At 38.1% G+C, this 20,613-nt stretch overlaps 1 protein-coding gene across 5 annotated transcripts in view; it reads left to right on the forward strand.

The window, feature by feature from the left end:
• The window catches only part of SCML2 (Scm polycomb group protein like 2), a 70,854-nt gene extending 50,241 nt beyond the window's left edge, over window positions 1-20,613 (forward strand). For 4 of the 5 annotated variants that reach the window (XM_053935367.1, XM_053935369.1, XM_053935368.1 and 1 more), the window contains 7 exons: window positions 1,951-2,086; window positions 3,934-4,137; window positions 8,550-8,732; window positions 9,756-9,869; window positions 15,728-16,009; window positions 16,650-16,813; window positions 18,272-20,613. In XM_053935367.1, the coding sequence (XP_053791342.1) occupies window positions 1,951-2,086; window positions 3,934-4,137; window positions 8,550-8,732; window positions 9,756-9,869; window positions 15,728-16,009; window positions 16,650-16,813; window positions 18,272-18,397 (1,209 nt within the window). In that variant the 3' untranslated portion in view covers window positions 18,398-20,613. Of the gene's footprint in view, window positions 1-1,950; window positions 2,087-3,933; window positions 4,138-8,549; window positions 8,733-9,755; window positions 9,870-13,170; window positions 13,367-15,727; window positions 16,010-16,649; window positions 16,814-18,271 lie in introns of those variants that run through there. The other variant, XM_053935370.1, reaches the window with a different exon arrangement.

Consider the following 20,613-nt stretch of genomic DNA (forward strand, 5'->3'; position numbering starts at 1 on the left):
AGGCTGTTATTGCTTTGGTAAGTGGTTAAATTGCCAAGATGTTATACATATGTGCAAACTTTTCTTTGGACTATTACACCTGTTAGCATAAGGGTAAAGAGAGGAAATGGGGCTTTGTGGCAGTTCTACAGACAGGGGTGTGTCTGACAAGTGTAGCCATACAGCCTGTACACCTCACAGTATGTATGCAAATATGCAAGTGGTATGTGCCTAGAGGCTTGAAAGTGCTGGTTTTTTTCCATCCACCCCCCTAGACTGATGCAAAACAAACCCTCTCCAGATGTTGCACTAAATGGTTGTGCTTCAAGTGTAAGCTGGCTATTTGGTGTATTTAGGGACATTGGTATCTGCCTCTCTCTCTGCAGAGTTGTTTGAATTTCTTTGCCCCTTTAGGTTTGTTATGCTGCAGTATTTATCATTTTGCAGATACTAACTTTTATTATACAGCTAGAAATGTTGAACTGTTGCATCATTTTTCTCTTTTTTTCTAAGCTCTGTAAGTATGAGATGCATGTTGGATTTTGTTTTTCATTTGTTTCTCACAGCTTGCACTGTATGTTTTTACTCTTCCATAATAAAGAAGGAACCTCTGTACATCTTTTTCATTATATTTTAAAAGTACACTTTACATTACAGTGCAAAGAATTTTTTGAGGAAACCCCTTGGTCTGAGCCCTAAATTCAACCCCACAAAAAGAGTTTTTAAGCATGAGGGTGAAGCTGGTGAAGTTGTCCTGGTGGTACAAGCTGTGAGCCCTACTCTCTGCAGGCAGACAGAGCTGCCATGCCCTCCCAGCTGGCAGGGGCCAGCCAGACGAAGCCACTGTGCCCAGCCCTGCTGGGCTTGTGGCCTGTCTCACGAAACAGCACAGCTCTGGGCTCGCAGCCGGTGCCCGTCATGGGGGGAGCTGCAAAATGAGAGCCTCAGCTGAGCAAGCATAATGTGCTATATTCCCTTCTGAGGGAGAAGGTAGGAAGCAGCCAGCTAGTCTCACCACATGTGTGCATTGGTGTGGAGAGTGGATGGTGATTGGGCACTGGAACAGGCTCCCCAGGGAAGTGGTCGCAGCACCAAGTCTGACAGAGCTTGAGAAGTGTTTGGATGCTCTCAGGCACATGGTGTGATTCTTAGGGTGTCCTGTGCAGGGCCAGGAGTTGGACTCAATGATCCTTTTGGGTCCCTTCCAACTCAGGACATTCTGTGAGTCTGTGAAGTATCTTCCATGTGCACATCTCTTTTCTAAACCCCAGTCCAAACCAAATTAAAACAAAATTCTCTTTTCCTCACGTGGAGAAGGTAATGCACATGGACCAATCTCTTAAGTTGCTGTGCTTTGAACTCCAGTTATCTGTCATATGATAAGCTGCAAATAAGTTTGCTTTGGAAAAGGTTTTGGCAACCAGCATGACTGGATTGTAACTACAGGCTTGTTTGATACCTTGCATGAAGCACCTGAAAATTCCTGGAAGTGATTACTTGAGAATTTCAACCCCTTTGAAACAAGCTGAGGAAAACTACAAGTGCACTGTAATGTTGACACCTAGATGTGACTTAGGTTTTTTATGGCAGTAAGTACACAGCCCAACTAACTTACTTGAACTGTGATAAACCCAGCTGGAAGGGCATGGACAGGAAAATACCCTGAAGGACCTCTTCCTGAGATTTTTAGATGAGTCATGAAGTAGTATATAAAGCTCTTTCTTTTCCCACTTTTTAGGCAAAGGTGGGTTCTTGTCTAAGTCATTTGTCTTCCATCGCATTACTAAAGTAGCTGTAACTGCAAACTGACAGTTTCTGGTCTTTCTTTCCTGAACTTTTCCTTCTCTGCTGTGTGCAGTACTTTTCTAATAAGGAACCACACACATTCATTAAGATGGTAACTGATAGCAGGAAGGTTGTGCAGACTCCTTAAACATTTTGACTCTGTTTTTTTTTTTTCTCTCTTAACAGAAAAAAATCTTTCCAGAACAACTGACTCCTACATCTCTTTCCCCTCAGTCATCTCCTGAGGGGGAAAATGGCACTGCACAGATACTTAAAGATGGAATCAGTTTGTCTGGTGCAACTGCAGCAGTTATATCCACAGGTAAAAAACAAAGAAGTGTGTGAAATGGCTTCCATGTCAAGCAGTTTCGTTTTCATGAAGAATGTGCTGCCAACTTATTACAGTAAATCATTATCTAGGTGCCTTATTTTTGAAAGACATTTGTAGGAGCCAGAGTTACTTTTTAGAACTGGTATTTTGATGTCCACATTATAGCAATAAGTGCTGGGGTACAGGGACTTCTGATGGATCTGCTGGACTTGGCAGTTTGTTCCTGTGTGAAGAAGGAAACTGTACAGTTCTTTCATGTCTGTCCTACTCCTTAATATATGAAATGGGAATAGATGTAGCTAAAAGCTCATATGATATTCTGATCCCATGCAAGCTGTACTGTCATGTTACAAAATGGAGATTTTATCTCTATATAGCCTTACATGAAAAGAAACAACTCTCTTAAAACCCAGTAATGGCAATCAGAGGAAATACATTCCTCTTTTCTCATATTTGCTTATTTTTTTGCCTCTAAATATAATGAAATGTGTCTTGAAAAGGATTGGCAGAAAAGAAATAAGCTAGTAAACGAACTAATCCATTGAGGAACTGGTAACCCTCTAGTGAAAGAATTCATATATTGTCAGCTGAAATCTCAGAACTTTCTAAAAACTCCATAAATTATGATAATTTTGCTTGGGGTGCTTTTTTACATTCAAAATCTGTTTTTACAATAGAAGTTGTCAGGCTCTTCTCACACCCAGTTTCAGTCATGGATGAGGGGAAAACAAGTACCTTTTTCCTAGGAAAATCAACCTTTTGCAAGGCAGTTGTTGCTGAGCCCAGACAGAAGATACTATCCTATTATTGTTGATTTGTAGCTTTGATTATTTGTACAAATAGGTTTCCTTCAATTTGCAGAAATCAGAGAGTAAACAGATATGCACAAAGATGTGACCTCATTAAAATACATACTTTATTTTTAAATGCTCAGGGTTTTTATCTAAAATCAAACTACAGTTCAGAAAATATGTCAGTCCTTTGTGTAATAAAATGTTTAGATTGCTCAATCACCACAGAGGCACATTTTTTCATTAAACTGTAATAGTGTCTTGGGTGCATTCATGGTCATGTGGCCAGAATGAACAAGGAAAAAAAATCATTTACATATTTCCCATGTTCTTCTGCCTTGGCAGTTGTTTTGGAAGACAGTTTCACATTGTCTTTTAAAAAAACATTTACAAAAGTCCTATATGATTGTTTTGTGCTACACTTTAAACCACCTTACAGTGTTTGTAAAGAAGTGTTTATTGAGCAGACAAGCCACATTGCAGTGTGGAAATCCTGTGAGTGGTTCAGGTCTTCTGAAGCTACAGGCCTTTGGTAGCCACTCTGTGTGATGTATATGTTAGTGCCATATGGGTGCTTCAGAATGAGCATCAGTGGCAGGTATATAACATAGGGTTCTCTATGTTGCAGCTTCTCAAATAGGAAAAAAATTCAGCAGTAACTTGGTGATGCCTGCTTTGTAGAATTGTGACTTGGTAGTTTGGAGTACCTGCCAGTAATTTGTACTTTACTGAACTAGTGAGTGCATGAGCAGAGATTAGTCAAAACACAAGCACAGATCATGTCAGCTTTGTTACATTAGTGAGGTAGAAGAGGGCTTCAGAAAGCAGGAAAAAAAGTGAGTTTAGGATTCAGTCAGGAGAAGAAAGGTGCCTTTCCTTGGTAGAAGAGCACTTTCTGCATATTCTGAAAGTATGGGTGCATGCTCAACTTCTTGAGTTGACCAGTATAACTTTTCTGCAGGATTAAAACTAAAATGACAATTTGCAGTTCTAACTTGGAAACATGTCTTGGTTCCTTGACAGTAAATATGGCTTGTACTTTTTCAGTGTGTGTTTATGTGAACAAACATGGAAATTCTGGGCCTCACCTGGATAAGAAGAAGGTTCAGCAGCTTCCAGACCATTTTGGACCAGGTCCTGTAAATGTGGTACTTCAGCAGGCTGTACAGGCTTGTGTGGATTGTGCCTATCAAGCCAAAAGAGTCTTTGGATTTCTGAAATGTGGCCATCATGGAGGGGAGCTGATAACTGGTATGTGAAGATGCTCCGGTTTTTTTTGTTTCTTTACTCGTTGAACCTGAGGTAGGGCAGAAGAACTGAAGTAGCTGCAATCAATTTATATCACTTTTGTAGCTTTTGTAAGCACAGGTGTGAACCTTGATGGTGTGGGATTTATCTTACTCAGATTTCAGCATGATTTGAACAATTCTTTACATTTAAATTAAAATATTTTTAAGCATTATTTTTAAGCAATAGCAGTGTTTAAATTACAAATGCACAATACAGTTAGTTTCTTACACTAAGTAGAGCTTGTGTACCTCATTTAGCAGCTGTAGCCAAACATTAGTCAAGTAAACTCACTACAAGTTAAATAATCAGCTTTATTAATTCAAGTCATTCGCATAATCTTATCCATGCACAGCGTTTGTGTTCTTAAAGTATTAACCAAGTGGGTGACAAGTCTCAAACTAATCTGTTTAGCTTCCAGGCAAGTGATTCCACATGTTAAAGTTGCTTCTGCTTTCCTTGCTCCATTCCCCAGAACTGCAGCAGTATCTTAAGTCACTCTTCATCCACCTAAGTCACCTATTATGGAATAGGTTTATTTCTATTACATATTGATGGCAGGTCTGTAGATAAATTATCTCTATGTCTCAATCTGAATAGCTGTTGCTTGACATTTTTCCCTTCTAGGCTAGGAAATATTCTATGTATAACAGCACATCAATTCATAATTCCATCAGTGGTGGTAAAAGACCTGGCATTACTTTAATCTCTTTACATTAACACCAGATGTGAAAGATGATCAGTGGAATAGAGGTTCAGTTAAATACCCATAAAGATGTTGCTGTCTTAACTGTATTTAAAGAGCAGCACCCCAGCCTGTGTATGGCAGAACTACAGTGAGCCTTGCTTAGGCATCCCCCTGAGTTTGTGCACAAAATGGATGCTGCTTCTCTGCTGTGTAGTAGAGGTTTAATGGCATCATATATATGTGGTTTTGAAACTGGTACTGCTTTATTTTTTCAATATATATGGATGTTTGTTATATTATTAATACCTTGCTATACCTATTTCAGACAAGTCAGTTTTCTAGAGCAAAACGCCCTGAGATATTCTTTGCCAGTATTCTGCTTGTGATTGTTTATCATCAAGAGCTAAATCACAGGCCAGTGGCATCTCTGGGCTATGACTGACTAGTTGAAAATAATAATTTCAAACAGGAGAGAGAAATTTCAGTTTCCTTACATTGTGGCTGGTTTGCATTCAAAAATTCTGTACAAAAAGGATTTAATGTTGTGCACCTGGCTTCACCCCACGGTCTGTATTCTGGATTTGAGGAACCTGGCGATGTGGACTGCTCTGGAAGTAAGAGTCCTGGTCTGGCTGATAGTAAGCCACAAGGCCCCAGTGGGTTTCTAGTGTTCTTGAGCTCTTGCTTCTCCTTGGCTTGTCAAACAGGTAGCTGAGAAGTGGCTGAGCAAACATTCCCTGTCATTTTATCAAAAATTTGTGTGTGATAAGTTTTGTGAAGCATAAAATATGACTTAGATTAATGTAGCACATTACATTTAGCTGTGCACATGAATAGTAAGGAAGAAGAGGGAAGCAACAGTAGAATAAAATACAGGAAATACAGTTGTAGCCCTTTTGTTTTTAAGGGTGGTTTTGGAGGGTGGCTTGTTATTCACGTTTTGATAGGGGTTTTTATTTTAGACTGTCAAGAAAAACAAAAGTCGTGGCAGAGAATAAGCAAAGAAATCTAAGTCTTTTGTGAACTGATGCTTTTAAACAAAGTATTATACCTGCCACAGAAGGAAACAGTGTGCTGATGAGGACATGGATAAAATAATCTTGCTAGATTACATGGAATAATTAGTAGGTTCTGCTTCAGCTACCAAAGAAACTAATTGTTTTGAATAACATTAAATTTAGGATTTTTCAGTCTTTTCTTTCTTGAACAAAAGCACAAACTATTTTATTTTTGCTTAATGCATAAGCTTTCAATTCAGGCAAATAAAACAGAAAGGAAATTAAAGGCTTGATTAGCAAGCCCACTAATGGTGGTAGTGTCAGCCCCTTCTTTTTCTTTGTAGCACAGAGACTATGGTGTTTGGTGGGATGAAACAGATTGAGGCTCAGATAAATTTTATCAAGCAGCGAATTAAAATCAGATTCTAGCATGAGTTTCATTACTATCAGAAAAGAAATTTCTCTGATTGTTTTGTTCTCAGTCTTTTTCCCAGCTTGAACCTGGTATGTAAAACATACTTAAAGAATGGAAGGTGAAGAATGAGTATGACTTTTCATCCTGAGGGCTGAGGTTGCACATGCAAGCTCCAGTCCCTATTTATGTATCATTAAAATTGAGGTTATTGCACCTCAGAGGTACTCCTTTTTATTTTTTCCCTTAGAATTTATCTGGGAAGTAAGATGCTTATGTTTTTCCCAAGCAGAGCAGACAGTTGAGCCTATGGATCTGGATCCCACACCCTTGGTTGGTGTTTGTTGTATGATTGCCCTCATGTGTTAAGAGTCTGGGGGAGCTGTGTTTGCACTGAACCTTTATTTGTGGATTTTTCTCATGGAATGTTTTGCTGGGGCAGTCCCAACACCTCAGCTGTTTCTTGCTTTATCCTCTTGACAGCTTCTGGGTAACATTGTTCTTTTCAATGTATTTTTTCAAAATGAGAAATTAAGGGGTATAGAATAAGTCATTTCCCCAAAGGCTGTATAGGAAGATCCATAAGGCTATTATAGAGCATTTTAAATTTCTTCTGTAGCTGACTACTACCTTGCAGTAAATTTGTCAGGAGGTCAGTCTATGGTAGGTCTCACAGCCCATTTGCTCTTCAGAACTGGTTGAGTTCCAAGCAAAAATTTGCCTTTGGAGACTCCTTCCCCAAACTGGATGTAGAGGACCTTGTGTCAGAGCTATATGTGGGATTGTTAATCATTAGCATTTCATTTGGACATTGGAGCCTGGAAAAAACATAATAGGCCATGGAAACACTTCAGTCTTGTAGTACTGACTCGTAAACTTCAAGCATCTGAACTGGTCAGTCTGTCATGAAAGCAGGTGGGAGAGGCAGCACATTGTTGATGTTGGCTGGTTAACTCACATTAACTCTAATCAGAAGCTTCCTTACATCAACAGTGTAAGTAATTGACACTTCAGATTTCCAAAAGAAGCCTAAAATATGCTAGACTTAGGCATTTTCTTTGGTTTTGTGTATATTATCTGTCTCTTTTGTAACACAATATGGAAATATTCCTGAATTCAGATCTGTGAGTAAAGGCTTTCTTGTCATTTCTGGCTTTTTTTTTTTTTTTTTTTTGAGCATCTGCTACCAACAAAATGTGATCCTTTAAAGCTCTGCTTATCATTTGGAAACTTATGTTAACAACCGAAAGCTGCATGACAGGCTGAAAACCAAAAAGACAAATTGATGGATAAACCTGGTGTTTATGCCACTTCTTTTCAGCCCTAAGCTTAAGTTGCAAGTTTGTTCCTGCTTTGTTCTAAAGTCTTCCTAATCACAAGTGACTAAAAATTTCAGCTGATGTAATGGTAATTATTTATCCATGTATCTGTAGCACTGAGTCTTTTCCAAACCTTACTAATTTTCACAAAAGAGAAAAATATCCTCAGCTGCCATACTGTTTGAGGGCAGTGAAAAGACATAGGCACATGTCCAGGCTCTTTGTAATAACTCAGTTTAAAAGACAACAGATCCATTTGTGGCTGCTGTGGTATCTCTGCCACCTAACTCCTGTTGAAATAAATGGGTGCTTGACCACTGTAGTGTCGACAGCAGGATAGATTTCTCTAGGGATAAAATAGCAAATGGCAAAATAATTTCTGAGTCAGAATTTCAATGGTAATGGATGCCAGCACCTTACCACAAGTATTCTCCATTCAGTTAGAAACTGAGAAAAAAATACTAAAATTGTTAGTTTAATTTCTTTAGGGTGGTTTTTTTTTTTAATAACTGTTTGGGCTTTTTTGTTGATTTTTTTTTTTTTTTTGAGGATTTTGGGGTATTTTTTTAGCAAGTATTGTAAAGGGTCTTTATTGTGCTATCTCCTGCAAATAGGTGGTGGAGAGCTTGCTGCTTTAAAAGCAATGGAAATTCCACATAAAGTTTCAGTGGTGAGGGAGTAGTTGTAAGTTTTGTTATACTGGTGTGAATCCAAAATTATTTTATTAAAACAAGTTCCCATAGAGCAAATTTAAACTGACATGGATCCCATGGAAGGTGAAATCAGTCCTTTGGATATAAATTTTTTAAACTATCAGAATTTTACTGCTTACTGTTTACTCCTCTCATGTCTTACATGGTTTAAATCAAGCCTGGATGTCTTCTCCTTGAAGTTAATGATGGTGTTTTACTATACTTCATGATGCTTGGGGGTGTTTGACATAATCTTCTTATTCACAGCTTCCTTTGATGGGGAAAAGCATGCCATCAATCTTCCTTCTGTAAATAGTGCATCGTTTGTCCTACGCTTCTTGGAGAAGCTCTGCCACAGCCTGCAGTGTGATAATCTCTTCAGTAGCCAGCCTTTCAGTCCTTACATGGGATGTGCACATAGTCCTATGGAGTACGATAGGAATAAGCCAGGTACTGTTAATCACTTGTTATTTTCAAGTGCTGATATTTCTGAGAAATGTGGGCACTTTATGAAAGGCAACTTTTTACTCTTTCTGTGACATGAATTACTTGAAGTTAATACACTTCAGTTCTTAGTGAATTGGTTCCAGTGTGGAAGTGCTTTGACAGTAATGGATAGGTCATACCACATGTGCAGAAATAATTTTGTTCAGCAAACTTCTTGTAGGCTAGCCAGAAAACATATGTGCTTTACCACTGTGATACTGCTAAAAAGACAAGATCAAAACTTCACATTTCATTTGTTAAATTTATGTTCGGCTCACAACCTAAATTTACCAAAAGAGGCTTGCTGTCTATGAGAGGGCACTACCCCTGAAAGGGAGTTCAACACAAGTACAAAGTCTTTTCTTTCTCTTTTTACCTCACTTAGGGGTGGCTCAAAAATTCTTACATTCTACTATGTACAGTCCACTCATCTAGTAGAAAAACTTGTGAAATTGGCTGCTTGTGAAATTTTGTGTGAGTCCAATACCTTTGCTGTACCAGGAATGTACAGTGAAGGGGAGATGCAATTACTTTCCCAAGATCTCCCAACAGGTTGTTTGTAGGACTTGGTATTACAAGTCCCAGGAGAAGCCAGCTGAGATAGCTTTGTTGTCAAGACAATTTCACAAGACATTGTGAAAATTTCACAATTTCACATTGGCAATGAAGCTTCCTCAGAGCTCTGATAGCTGAGTCTGTGTTCTGGGTGCTGGTGCAGAAAACTTTTTTCCTCTTTCCAATGCAGAAATTATGTTTATAATTCTATCTATTGTATGAAAGTTCTTAGTTTTAACTATTTAGGAAGGTAGACAGGGTCAAGGTTATTCAGCTTTGAAATTTTGTATTGAAATGACTGAGTCTGTGTGACACAAGAAATGGAACTCTAACCTGGTGAATGGCTGATGTCCGTCTTTGCTTCTGTCTCTGGACTTAGCCCATGAGCAGCTTTATGTTAGAATAACAGGTAGTGACTTTTCCTCTTCACAGCCAAAGAAGAAATACCTGAAAACAGGAGTGCTAAACGATACCCTCAGGACTCTCCACCGTACACTGCTCCTCTTTCCCCTAAGCTTCCCAGAAACGATGCTCATCCATCTGAAGGTAATTGCATTATGTCAGAATTATATATGAGGATTATTTATGGTTTCAGTATTTCCAGTCAAAAAGGACCGAGTACAGCATATGTATCTGGTTTGTCTCTAGCCTTTGACAGGTCAGGGTGGAAGTATGTTAATTATTGATCACTGGCACAGATTTTGCACTTAAGGAAGACCTACTGCAAGTTCCAGCAGTGCTTCTCCTAAACGTGCAGCATTTTCTGTGAAGGGGCTCAGGCACACAGGTGACAGATGAAGCTTCCTGCTCCACATAGGGCGACTGAGCAGAAAACCAATTGCCTTGAAATGGGTTAGGAGATAAATTGGAAGCAACTCTTAACTCTAGGCTGGGTTCATTAAGTTAGTAAGGGTGCAGCTTGATGATACAATTCAGCTGAGTTTATGGCTAGCTGCCAGTGGAAGTTGTGCTGCTCCTGCTTTCCTTGCCTCCTTGTCCCTGTAGTGAGTTCATAGTCCATCCCCTGCTCGCTTTCCCTGGCTGGGTAGTGAGCTGAAGCAGGGAGCAAAAGCACAGAAAAAAATTCTGGTGAAGAGTTGTTTTACTTCTCTGGAGTGACTCTCTGTGGACTCGGATGAGCACAGGGTAGGCTTGAGTGGAAGGCAGCCATGGCCAGGGGAGTGGTGTGGCCCCCCTGTGACAGCTCTCTCTTAGGTTGGTGTAGTTCACAGATAAAATAACACTTTTTCCTGTGCTGCAGCTCAGCTGCAGTAACTGAGCACATGTCTAGTCTTAGTCTGCCTCAGATGTGAAGTAAAGCATCCAGGTTTAAATGTCAGTGAGAGAGACACAGCAAAATGGTTGAGTATTTGCTACTTAACTGGTTAAGACATAGTAAGTTGATGATACTGACTTATCCCATCTGATACATACTTTCTCTTGCAGCAAGATACTTGCACATCATTTCCAAGGGCTTTTTTGAAGAATAATGGGGATTAGTAATTTTTTCCTCCTTTTTTTCTTTTTTTTTGTTTGTGACCTTGAAATGATTTTGTATCTGTTACCATGAGTGGGGGCAGGATATCTCTTCTGTGCATATTAAAAAGCCATAAGACTGCAGTTAAAGCAGAAAAGGATGTAAAATTAAAATGTTCCAAATGGTAGCTTATTTAAAATAATACATCTTATTATTTGTTGTATATATAACATATTCACATCTTTATATTTCCTGTAGCTGTTATTATGCACAGTTCTGCATTGATTATTGACTTCTGTGTCTTCATAAAAGAAGTTCTGGTTTAATTCCAGAGATACATTATATATTTAAGTTATATTTCTGGTACTAACATAATAAGTGTGGAGCACTTAATAACGCTCAAACTAAGTTATTTCATTTGGAGCAAAACAAATGTTTAAGTAGATCTGCAGTATCTTGTAAGAAAGCTTACTCAAGTAAACATGAATGCACATACTGCTTTTTATTCCTTGTTTGCTAGTGGATCTTCTACAGATGGAGTCAGGGTAATTTAAAATACTTTAAAATACTTTTTAAGATCACTAGTTCATTGTAAAATGCAGTTACTTGAATGAAAAGTAATTAAAGTAAGTGTTTTTCCATAGTTTCAGAGGTTTGAATTTGTATTCTGTGTGTTTTAACAGGCAAAGTGTTCTCTAGCATTGTGTGTTTCCCATTAGGACAATGTCCTCTGCTGAAAATCTGGAGGCAATTTTGTAGCGGTCAGTCATGGGTTGGTTAACAAGAAAGATCTGCCCCTAAAAAGTTCTGGTTCCATTGAGACACAGTTGTCTTAAAATAGTTATTTTGAAATATCATTTGAAGACAAAATGGAGTAATTGTGGGAAAGTCTTTCAAACAGCTCGTTTTCCTTCTGATCTGCTCAGGGATATGCTTTGCAGGGTTTGTTGCCTTTCTTGCTCACTAACAGTTTCTTCTTAAAGTTACGAAAGATAAAGAAGGAGGGAGTGGGGAATAATTCCGACTCCCTTTCCCTGAAAACAGAGTGTTCCTACTACTGTGTCCAATTACATCATTTTGTTATGTATGAGACAGAACAACTGGCTTCTAATTCCCAGAAGAGCCTCAAGAAAACAAAACATCCAGTTCCTGCTAAGGCTTCAGTGCCTAAACAGTCTGCTGTCATCCCTATATTTGAAACTTAAGACCTCTTACTGGCCTTTCATTAATCTACCCAGAGGTCAGGCATTCTGCAGTGGAACGTCCAACGTCCCATCTCCTTCCATACCTCTGTTATTCACAGCTGCTCAAAATGCAGAGGTAGGCAAACTGTCACTCCATGGATTGCAATGCTCCATTTCCTAGATGCCAATTTTGCTGCATTTTGATTGTAGAGAAGGATGGATGGATTGAAAAGTGGATTGGATACTATAGCTACTGAGCAGAAAGCCTTACACAAAAAATGATGGGAAATACATGCTAGCTTTTCCACCTTGTGTATTTGAGTTTAGAATTTACAGTAAGATAAATTAAAATGCTGATATCTTGGATGAAAAAATCAGAGTTTCCCAAACCTAGTATTTGCTTCGGGATATATTACATCAGAGAGAAACCTGGGATATAACTGGAATGAATACAATTAAGTTCTTTTGCAATACAGTCAATTTTTAACATTTTTTTTCCACAGAAATCTTGACAAAGATAATTTAAGCCAATTATTAAAAAACCCAGAAAAACAACCTTTATTTGGATTCCTGCTAATTTACCATAAAAACTTAAAAAATGTTTTTTCTTATTATGTTACATGGAGTTGGCTGGTACATGCTTTAATACTCCAGTTGAAACTCTCTGTTGGGGAGTGTTGCCTCCATTGTTTCATCCTACCTTTCAAGACTTCTTAAATCTGAATGTACAGGTTCAGTCAGTTAAACCTTATGCTCCTTCATTCAGCTTTGCTGTAATAATTTACGGTATCACCTCTGCCTTTCAGACTTGAACTGAGATGTGGTTTCATTCTCTACAGTTCTAATTTTCCCTTGGTTGGGTACTTTTTAATTTTATAGTGTGCATCACTGACTTCATCTCTTAAAGTCTCTCTGGAATTCTGTGGAATGATAACCTTTTGTTTTTAATCTTGGCGAGTTGCTCTAAGTACTTCTGAGAAATATAAACCTTTTATTTTCTTGTGTGTTTTCTTCAAAAACCTCAGTAGCTTCCTCTTCGCTTTTGCGATTCAGGTCTGACAAACTAGAACATTTTGCAGCGGTTCTTTTGAAAGTTATTTGTATGAAAGAGAAGGACTTGTATCAATAAAAGCTTCTTTATTCCATGACTATCAAATTTAGTAAAAGATGTTACATCACCTTGCAGATAAGGAGTCCAGGAAGGCTAGACATAAAGATACAGGAGCAGGCTGTCCTCACATGCTGAAAGACAAGCTTCCATGGAAGAAGACTGTCCTGGCTGAACAGAAAGATTTGACTGGAACTCAGGAAAAAAAAAGGACTTTGGAAGAAGGGGCAGGAAAATCAGAAGGACTACAAGGATGCTGTTAGATTATTTGGGGCAAAAATTAGAAAGGTTAAAGCCCAAACAGAACTTAATCTGGCTACTGCCATAAAAGACATGAAAATTTTTGTCTCATTTTTCTCAGCAGTCAGGGGAGGGCTAAGGAGAATCTCAAGCCTTTATTGGATGTGGGGGGAAACAAAGTGATGAAGTTTGAGGAAGGCTGTTTGAAGTACTTTATGCCTCCTCTTCCTCTGTCTTTTGTACTCAGATCAGTTGTTTCCATGTACCTAGCATCCTGAACTGGAAGATAGGGATGGAAGCAGATTGAAGCCCCCCACAATCCAAGGGAAAATGGTCACTACTTAAGATGTGCACAAGTCTCTAGGACCATATAAAATCTGCCCAGGAGTACTGAGGGAGCTGGTGGAAGTGCTCACTCCCTTTCAACTTCATGTGTTCTACAGTTATGTGAAAGGTGGTTATCGGGAGGTGGGAATTCATATCTTCTCCCAACTAACGCTTCTCCTAAGCGATAGAGGAAGAGGAAATGGCCTCAAGTTGCACATGGAGGAGTTCAAATTGTGTATTAGGAAAAGTTTCTTCACTAAAGGCTTGTCAAGCATTGGAACAGGCTGCCCAGGGTTGAGTCAGCATCCCTGGGAATATTTAAAAGACACGTAGGTGTGGCTCGGTGGTGAACACAGTGGTACTGGGTTAACAATGGTCATCGTGGCTTCTTCCAGCCAAAACGATTCTGTGGTTCCATTCTGTGAGTCTGTGGTCTTGCCTTACCGAATTCACTCAGTAGGGAGCTGGCTCTCTGAGAGCCTTTAATTCCCTTTCATGGTTATGCTGTTAGAAGGTCAAAATACACATAACAGTTCTTCACTGTACTACACTTCAAACAGGATTCAGAAAGAGAACCTGAGACCTCATGAAGCAAGTTCAAAGCATGCTTGAGAAGGTCACTGGGTTTTTAAGGAAAATGCTCTTCCTTTGGTTTTAATTGGGCATTTGCCTAATAAATTCTTGAAAGTTTTCATATAAAAAGGGTAGTAAAAAGCTTGTTTCAGGAACTTGTTTTGCAGAACATACCAGTTCTTATTCCAAAGAATATGCTGCCTCACTAGCATATGTTTTATAACTTCAGTAGAGTTATTTTCAAGATGGTAGTGTGGGGCTTACACTTCTGTGAACCTGTTAGCTATATTTTTCCAGCTCTTAACTCTCTTGCCAAAGCAGCATTTGTTTCATACAGATTTGTACATCGTGCTTCCAACTTCTTTCTCGTGCCTGATGCAAAGGGAGGAGAATATCTATGATTGCTAGAGAATGGAGTGATGCTCCTGTTGATTTGGGTTTTTTTCCTCACATGGCATGCTTCTCTCTAACAGACCTGAATTGAGCTGAATAGGAGTGGAATTTTCAGTAATGAAGCAAACTTGGCTCCTGTCTCATGGCTCAGGGAAAGGGACATGCTGAACTCCACTCGTGGCTTAGAATAAGTATTCACAGACTTTAAAAGTTCACAAGTCTTCTCAGTGGATGTTGTTTTTCTTTTGTAAAGAAAATTTTGTAACTTTGCTGAAAAGACATAAGAACTAGAATATTGTTACACTCCCCCTGCCTGAGACTTCACTTTTTTGTTTTACTCTGTGGGCTCAGTAATTTACCTATATCTTCAGCTTTCCAGAGTCTGCAGTTAGAGACCTTGAAAGCCTGCCCTGTGCAAAGAACTGTGTGTAGATAAAGCAGGGTGGTCAAGACACGTTACATTAGTGTGCCATACCAGGCACTCACAGCCTTCTGTGGCTTTGCCTGTAACCTCTTCCCTTTTTAATAATGGCACCTCTGTCTGAACCTGTTGGGGTCCTTAGATAATAATTGTCCAGTTGTTTTCTTTATGAAGTTACTCCCTCTGCTGTTTAGAACTTACTAAACAATTGTTAATTAACATGAGGGTTTTTTTTTGTATTAAAAATGTCTTGCAAAATAAATTCTATGTAATATTAATAGTTGGCTTTTTAATGATATGTTTAAAAAGCAATGAAAATTCTTGACTAAAATTATTTGATGTATCAATATTTGCAGCAGACAATTTTATTTAAAAAAAAATTCCTCTGTCATTTCTCTGCTTATAGCTTTCAGTAAGTACAACTGAAATGATTAATGGAAGAATGTCTCAAACTTGACATATTAAATCTTTTGCTACAAAAATAATGTTTGAAAATACAGTAAGAGCCCAATGATTAGTTGAGGAAAAGCGACAAACATTCAGTCTCAGTGACTGTCTCACAAGAGATTTGTTAACAGGATTACAATCTGTCAGTCCCTTCAAGAGAACATAGCAAGGCCTTAAGTAACAAAGGTGTAATGTCCATCACTTTGAACATATTGTTGCTTGCTTTTTGTGTAGCGGAAACATTGCCTATAGAGGAAAACAGCACTTCCAAAGATCACCGATTTTCTGAGAATTCTATGGATTCTGCACTTAATTCTGTAAATCCGTCAAACCCAACCTGTCGAAATTCCACGGAGTACCGCACTTCAGGAAATGCTGCATATTACAGAAATTCCCATCAGCCAGCAACTGCTACCTCAAATTCAGCCCCAGTCCTGCGCAGGCTGTCCCTGAGCTCGGCTGGCTGCAGTGGTTACTATGAAGTCAGTAGGAATCAGATACAGAGGCGGATTGAAGGTATGCTGTCACACAAAACCTTCCAGAATATGTAACTGCTTCAATTAACATGCAGAGTTATGAATAAAGAAGTTCTTTGCCATTGGAGAGCTTGCATATGGAGTGAAATGTGCTGTTGCCAAGCGTGTCAGGCTTGCTAATGTAACTGCAAATACAGAACTCAAGCCTGTTAGTACTAATAGTGTAGTGCAAGCAGAGAGGTCTTTGCTGCTGCAGCTCACTTCCTGAGCATCTTATCAAATACTGCCATGTTGCTGAAATACAGGAATAGGGTTTCCTACTGTCACTCCCTCTGTCTGCACAGCTTCACTTGCCTTTGCCTCATTCCCAGTTAAAAGCATCTTGGGACCCAGGAGCCAGGTACAAGTAAAACTAATCCCTCTAGGTATGTCACAGTGCTAATGTTTGTGCTGCTGTAAGTATTTGCATTTATAGAAGCCATTTAAAGTCAAAAGGAACAGTTCAGTATTATTAGAAGGAAAATAAAGCATCTTTTCATTTTAATATATTCCAAACAATGCATAATAAATGCCATAAGGTAATATTAAAGTGTCTTATGTGAAATGAAATGTGTTATTCCTGTACAAACTAGTAATACTTCTTCCTTTCACAATATTTCACAATATTTTTGTATTAAAAGCTGCAAGTTCCACAACTGGACCGGATTTGAATTCACTAAAAAGGGAACCCTCAAGAATATTGAATAAGGATCCTTCCACTTGGTCAATAGAGGAAGTAGTGCGTTTTGTGAAAGAAGCTGATCCACAGGCACTGGCTCCACATGCAGAACTCTTCAGGAGACATGTATGATGCTTGTCCATTCTGTTGTAGTAGATTGTTTATGTCTATCAGTCTGTTTGCAGCTGGAGGTAGACTCTCCTGATACATTAGAAAGAGGTGGAAAATTACTTTTCTCCCTGAAACCCCTCCTGCAGTATATTTTTTCTTTCTTTCAGTCTTGCTAGACTAACATAAATAGCCACCTCTTCCCAGTGTATGTGGAATAATGCCAACCTGGAAGAGCCCAAGTTCTAATGGCCAACATCTGTGGTATCCCTGTCCTCCCTGGTGCCTCTAGAGACAATGGCATTCTCATGTACAGTGTGGAACATTCCGTCTCCCTGTTTGGAGACTTAATCTTTTAGAGCAGAGATGATGTTATCCATTGTTAGCTAGGCACTTAGTCATTGATACTAAAGTTCAGAGAACTCAATTAATCTGTTTGAGAAAACAATGTCTCGGGTTTTATAGGTCTGACTAGATGTTATCTTTAGAGACAGAAACTCTATCAGTTTGTGGTAGGTTTCCCCTATTTCTTCTTGCTGTACCTTTCTATGGTAGGTTGCTCAGTAAAGAGCTGCTTTCTTATTTTATTGCATATAATGCAATATTTTATTGCATATAATGCCCTCCAAAAGAAAAATTTGCTTTCTCTTTAGTAGTATTTCACCCATGTTCTGCTCCAGCTCCTCCTAACAGTTTAATCTCTGAGTAAGCTGAATTGGAAAGAAAAATCAAAATAACTTCCAATGGAGATTCCTGTCTTATATTTTTTTCTTAGTTGTATAACAACAGTAAATGTCACTTGTTCTGTCAGGTTTATGTTTTAAAAAAGTAAGACAGAGTGTTTCTCTTTATGGTGCTTTATGGAACTAATTGCCTGTCTGTGGTATGTAATGATACTAAGAGCTTAGGACTGTCATATTTCAGCACATTCTCAGTCAGATAGTTGAAATCTGACTAAGTCCTTGGTCTTGGTCCTGACAATCTCTTTGGTTCAGCATGGAAATAGATCTGTCTAATTTCCCATATTTAGATGGTCTCTAACCCCTTCCTCCACATGACCATTTGCACATGCATGCCAAAATCCTCCCACAGCTGTTTTCAAGGTTCAGTGCAAGGCCTTGGTGCTTGGATCATTTAATCTCTAACTGCACAGAACTTCCTTTGCAGATTATTTTTATTTTTTCCCTTGACCCATTCACTTTTTTTCCTGGTTGGAAATGCTGATTCTGAGGGGTGTTAGGTCAGTTTCTTTTATTTACTATCATTTTCTTTCTTTAACATCTCAAACACTTAATCACACATTAAAAAATATTAAAACAAATTAAATTTCAGTGGTCATCTATAAATTCAAACTTACTGTTTTATATATAGTAGATATATTTTTACTACAGTATACACAACTATAACGTACTTTCCCATTTTACCATGCAGCTTGTTAAGTAGTTGTCTATTGTGTTTATTCTCTTCCTTCTGCAGGAAATTGATGGGAAGGCGCTACTCTTACTGAGGAGTGATATGATAATGAAATATATGGGACTGAAGCTGGGGCCTGCCCTTAAGTTGTGCTACCACATTGAACGACTTAAACAAGGAAAGTTCTAGCCAGCGGTGATACCACAAACGTGTTTGGATCACACCAAGCTCTCAGGTTCACAGCCATCGCCTTGATTTGAAACGCTTTTGCTGATATAAACCTTTATTTTTGAAAGTGGCCTCAAATTGTAAAAGAGACATTCAGGATAAAGGTGGGGAGGGATTTGTATTACATTTTAGTATTTTTACAAACTGTTTCACAGAAAGTTGACAGGGAAGGACAATGGATCATACTGGATGTGGGCAGCTCTGGTAACACTGCTCTCCGAATCCTGAAATGTGTGTTCTGTGTTACAGGCTTCAGCCAACGTGTTCATATCCAGAACCAAAACAGCTGAATCCCAAAGGGAAATAATAAATTAAACCAGCATCAGGTGTTAATAATTTTTACAGGGGTGGCTGTAAACTTTTATATTGCAAGAAAATCTTAAAATAGAAGATTTCATCTCTGTAGTGAATATTCTGGTCTTTCAGAAGAGAGGAAGGGTAATGGAAGAGAGGGCTTAATACAAATATAAGCTTTTATAAAGTGTGATTATCAGTCCTTTGGGAAGTTATGAGGACAAATGTATCATATTGTCAGTTTAGGCAGGCAGTAAATATTTCTGTTTCATGGAAGGTCATATTGGCTGTATAAACAGCCATTTCTGAGACAGACTGATTTCACTGGAACAATGTATCCACATATTAAACATTCCATCTTTTTGCTAAGTTTGGCATGGATGTGTTCATGCTTTTTATATGTACACGTGTATGTGTCAGGGAAATACATACTATATAAAAATATACATACACACTGTACATATATTTTCAGTTTTTTAATGTGTACTTTGCACTGTGCCAGAGAGAACTGTACAATTTCTTGTTGTTTTTTTTACTAGTAAATTTAGTTGTGTATTACTTTCATTAGCACCTGTTTAATTTGTTCTTGGAGTCAAAAGGTGACAAACAATCAAAAGGTGTTTTTATTCATACAGGCAAGGTCCCTGTACTATGCAATACTCCTGGTTATTCATCCCTTAACTCTGAGCCATATATTCTGATATATATTTGGAAAGACACATTTGGTTCCAATGTTTTGGGTTTATATTTCCTGTGAGGAAGTGCTACTATGTAACTGATAAACCTTTTTTTGGGTAAAATTGGTGCTGTTTGTATAAGCTGCAAGAATGAGAGGTGATAATAAAACAGTTTGTTGTCACTGCCAATTGTAAAATACATCAGGGACAAGAAAATATACTTTCTGTTTAGGAAACTGAATGTACTGTATGTAATAGTCAAGTGATAAAAACTGTTTGTTAGGGAAGGTGTAGTCCTAAAATGGTAGGATTTATTATATTTCTTAATGCCCTTTTATATGAAAGCATATAGTATAAATGTATTTTTTACAAATTCCTTTTTTGAAAATGACTTTCTTCACTCATAGACTGATACTCAACGGATTTCAGCAGAGGTACTGCTAGAAAACAGTAAATTTTGTGACTCACAAGTCCAAGTATTTTATTATTTTAAATGACTGCAATGCAATTTTGATTCAGAAAGTCATTTGGGCCCTGAGAATTGTTTTTGTTATTACATCATTAGACATTTGACACTAAAGTTTATCTGTATCGATTTGTTTTGCATATCTTTCGTGGTGCATGTATGCTTAGATGATCCAATACAGGTATGCTTTTTATAGTAAGAAAACGTCAGAGCATTGATTGAAGAAACAGAATATTTTCTCTTGGTGTTAGAAAAATACTGGCTTAACTTTCATATGGTTACACCAAAAATTACATATTAATGAAATCATCATGCCCTATGTGTTCAGTATATTGTTTATACATATATATAATTGTATACTACTTCTTCTGTGCTTTATTATGCTGAATTTGGGTTCTTCAGCATAAAAAGATCCCATACAATTTAAGTGGAAGTAACTGACTGAAAACAGCTTTCATTTTTTACATTGCCCTTGGCATAAGAAAAACAAAGATGTTTGAATTTTCTGTTTGATCTTTTGTACATGGCACTATTATGGGTATAAATATTTGTTCAAGGCTTTCTGTGTACCCATGTGCACAAAGATAACTGTAATGTTGCTGTACCAGAATTTCTCTGTGTGCTGTTGCGTGAGATTCAAGCATTCAGAGTCTTACAGCAGAATATATTTTTTATTCTTTATTTTCAGTGGGATGTTCTTATCTAGCAAGAAAAATAAAATAGTTTGTTCATTGTTGTAA

Source organism: Vidua chalybeata, chromosome 2, assembly GCF_026979565.1.
Source record: "Vidua chalybeata isolate OUT-0048 chromosome 2, bVidCha1 merged haplotype, whole genome shotgun sequence".
In the NCBI taxonomy this organism is placed as follows: domain Eukaryota; kingdom Metazoa; phylum Chordata; class Aves; order Passeriformes; family Viduidae; genus Vidua; species Vidua chalybeata.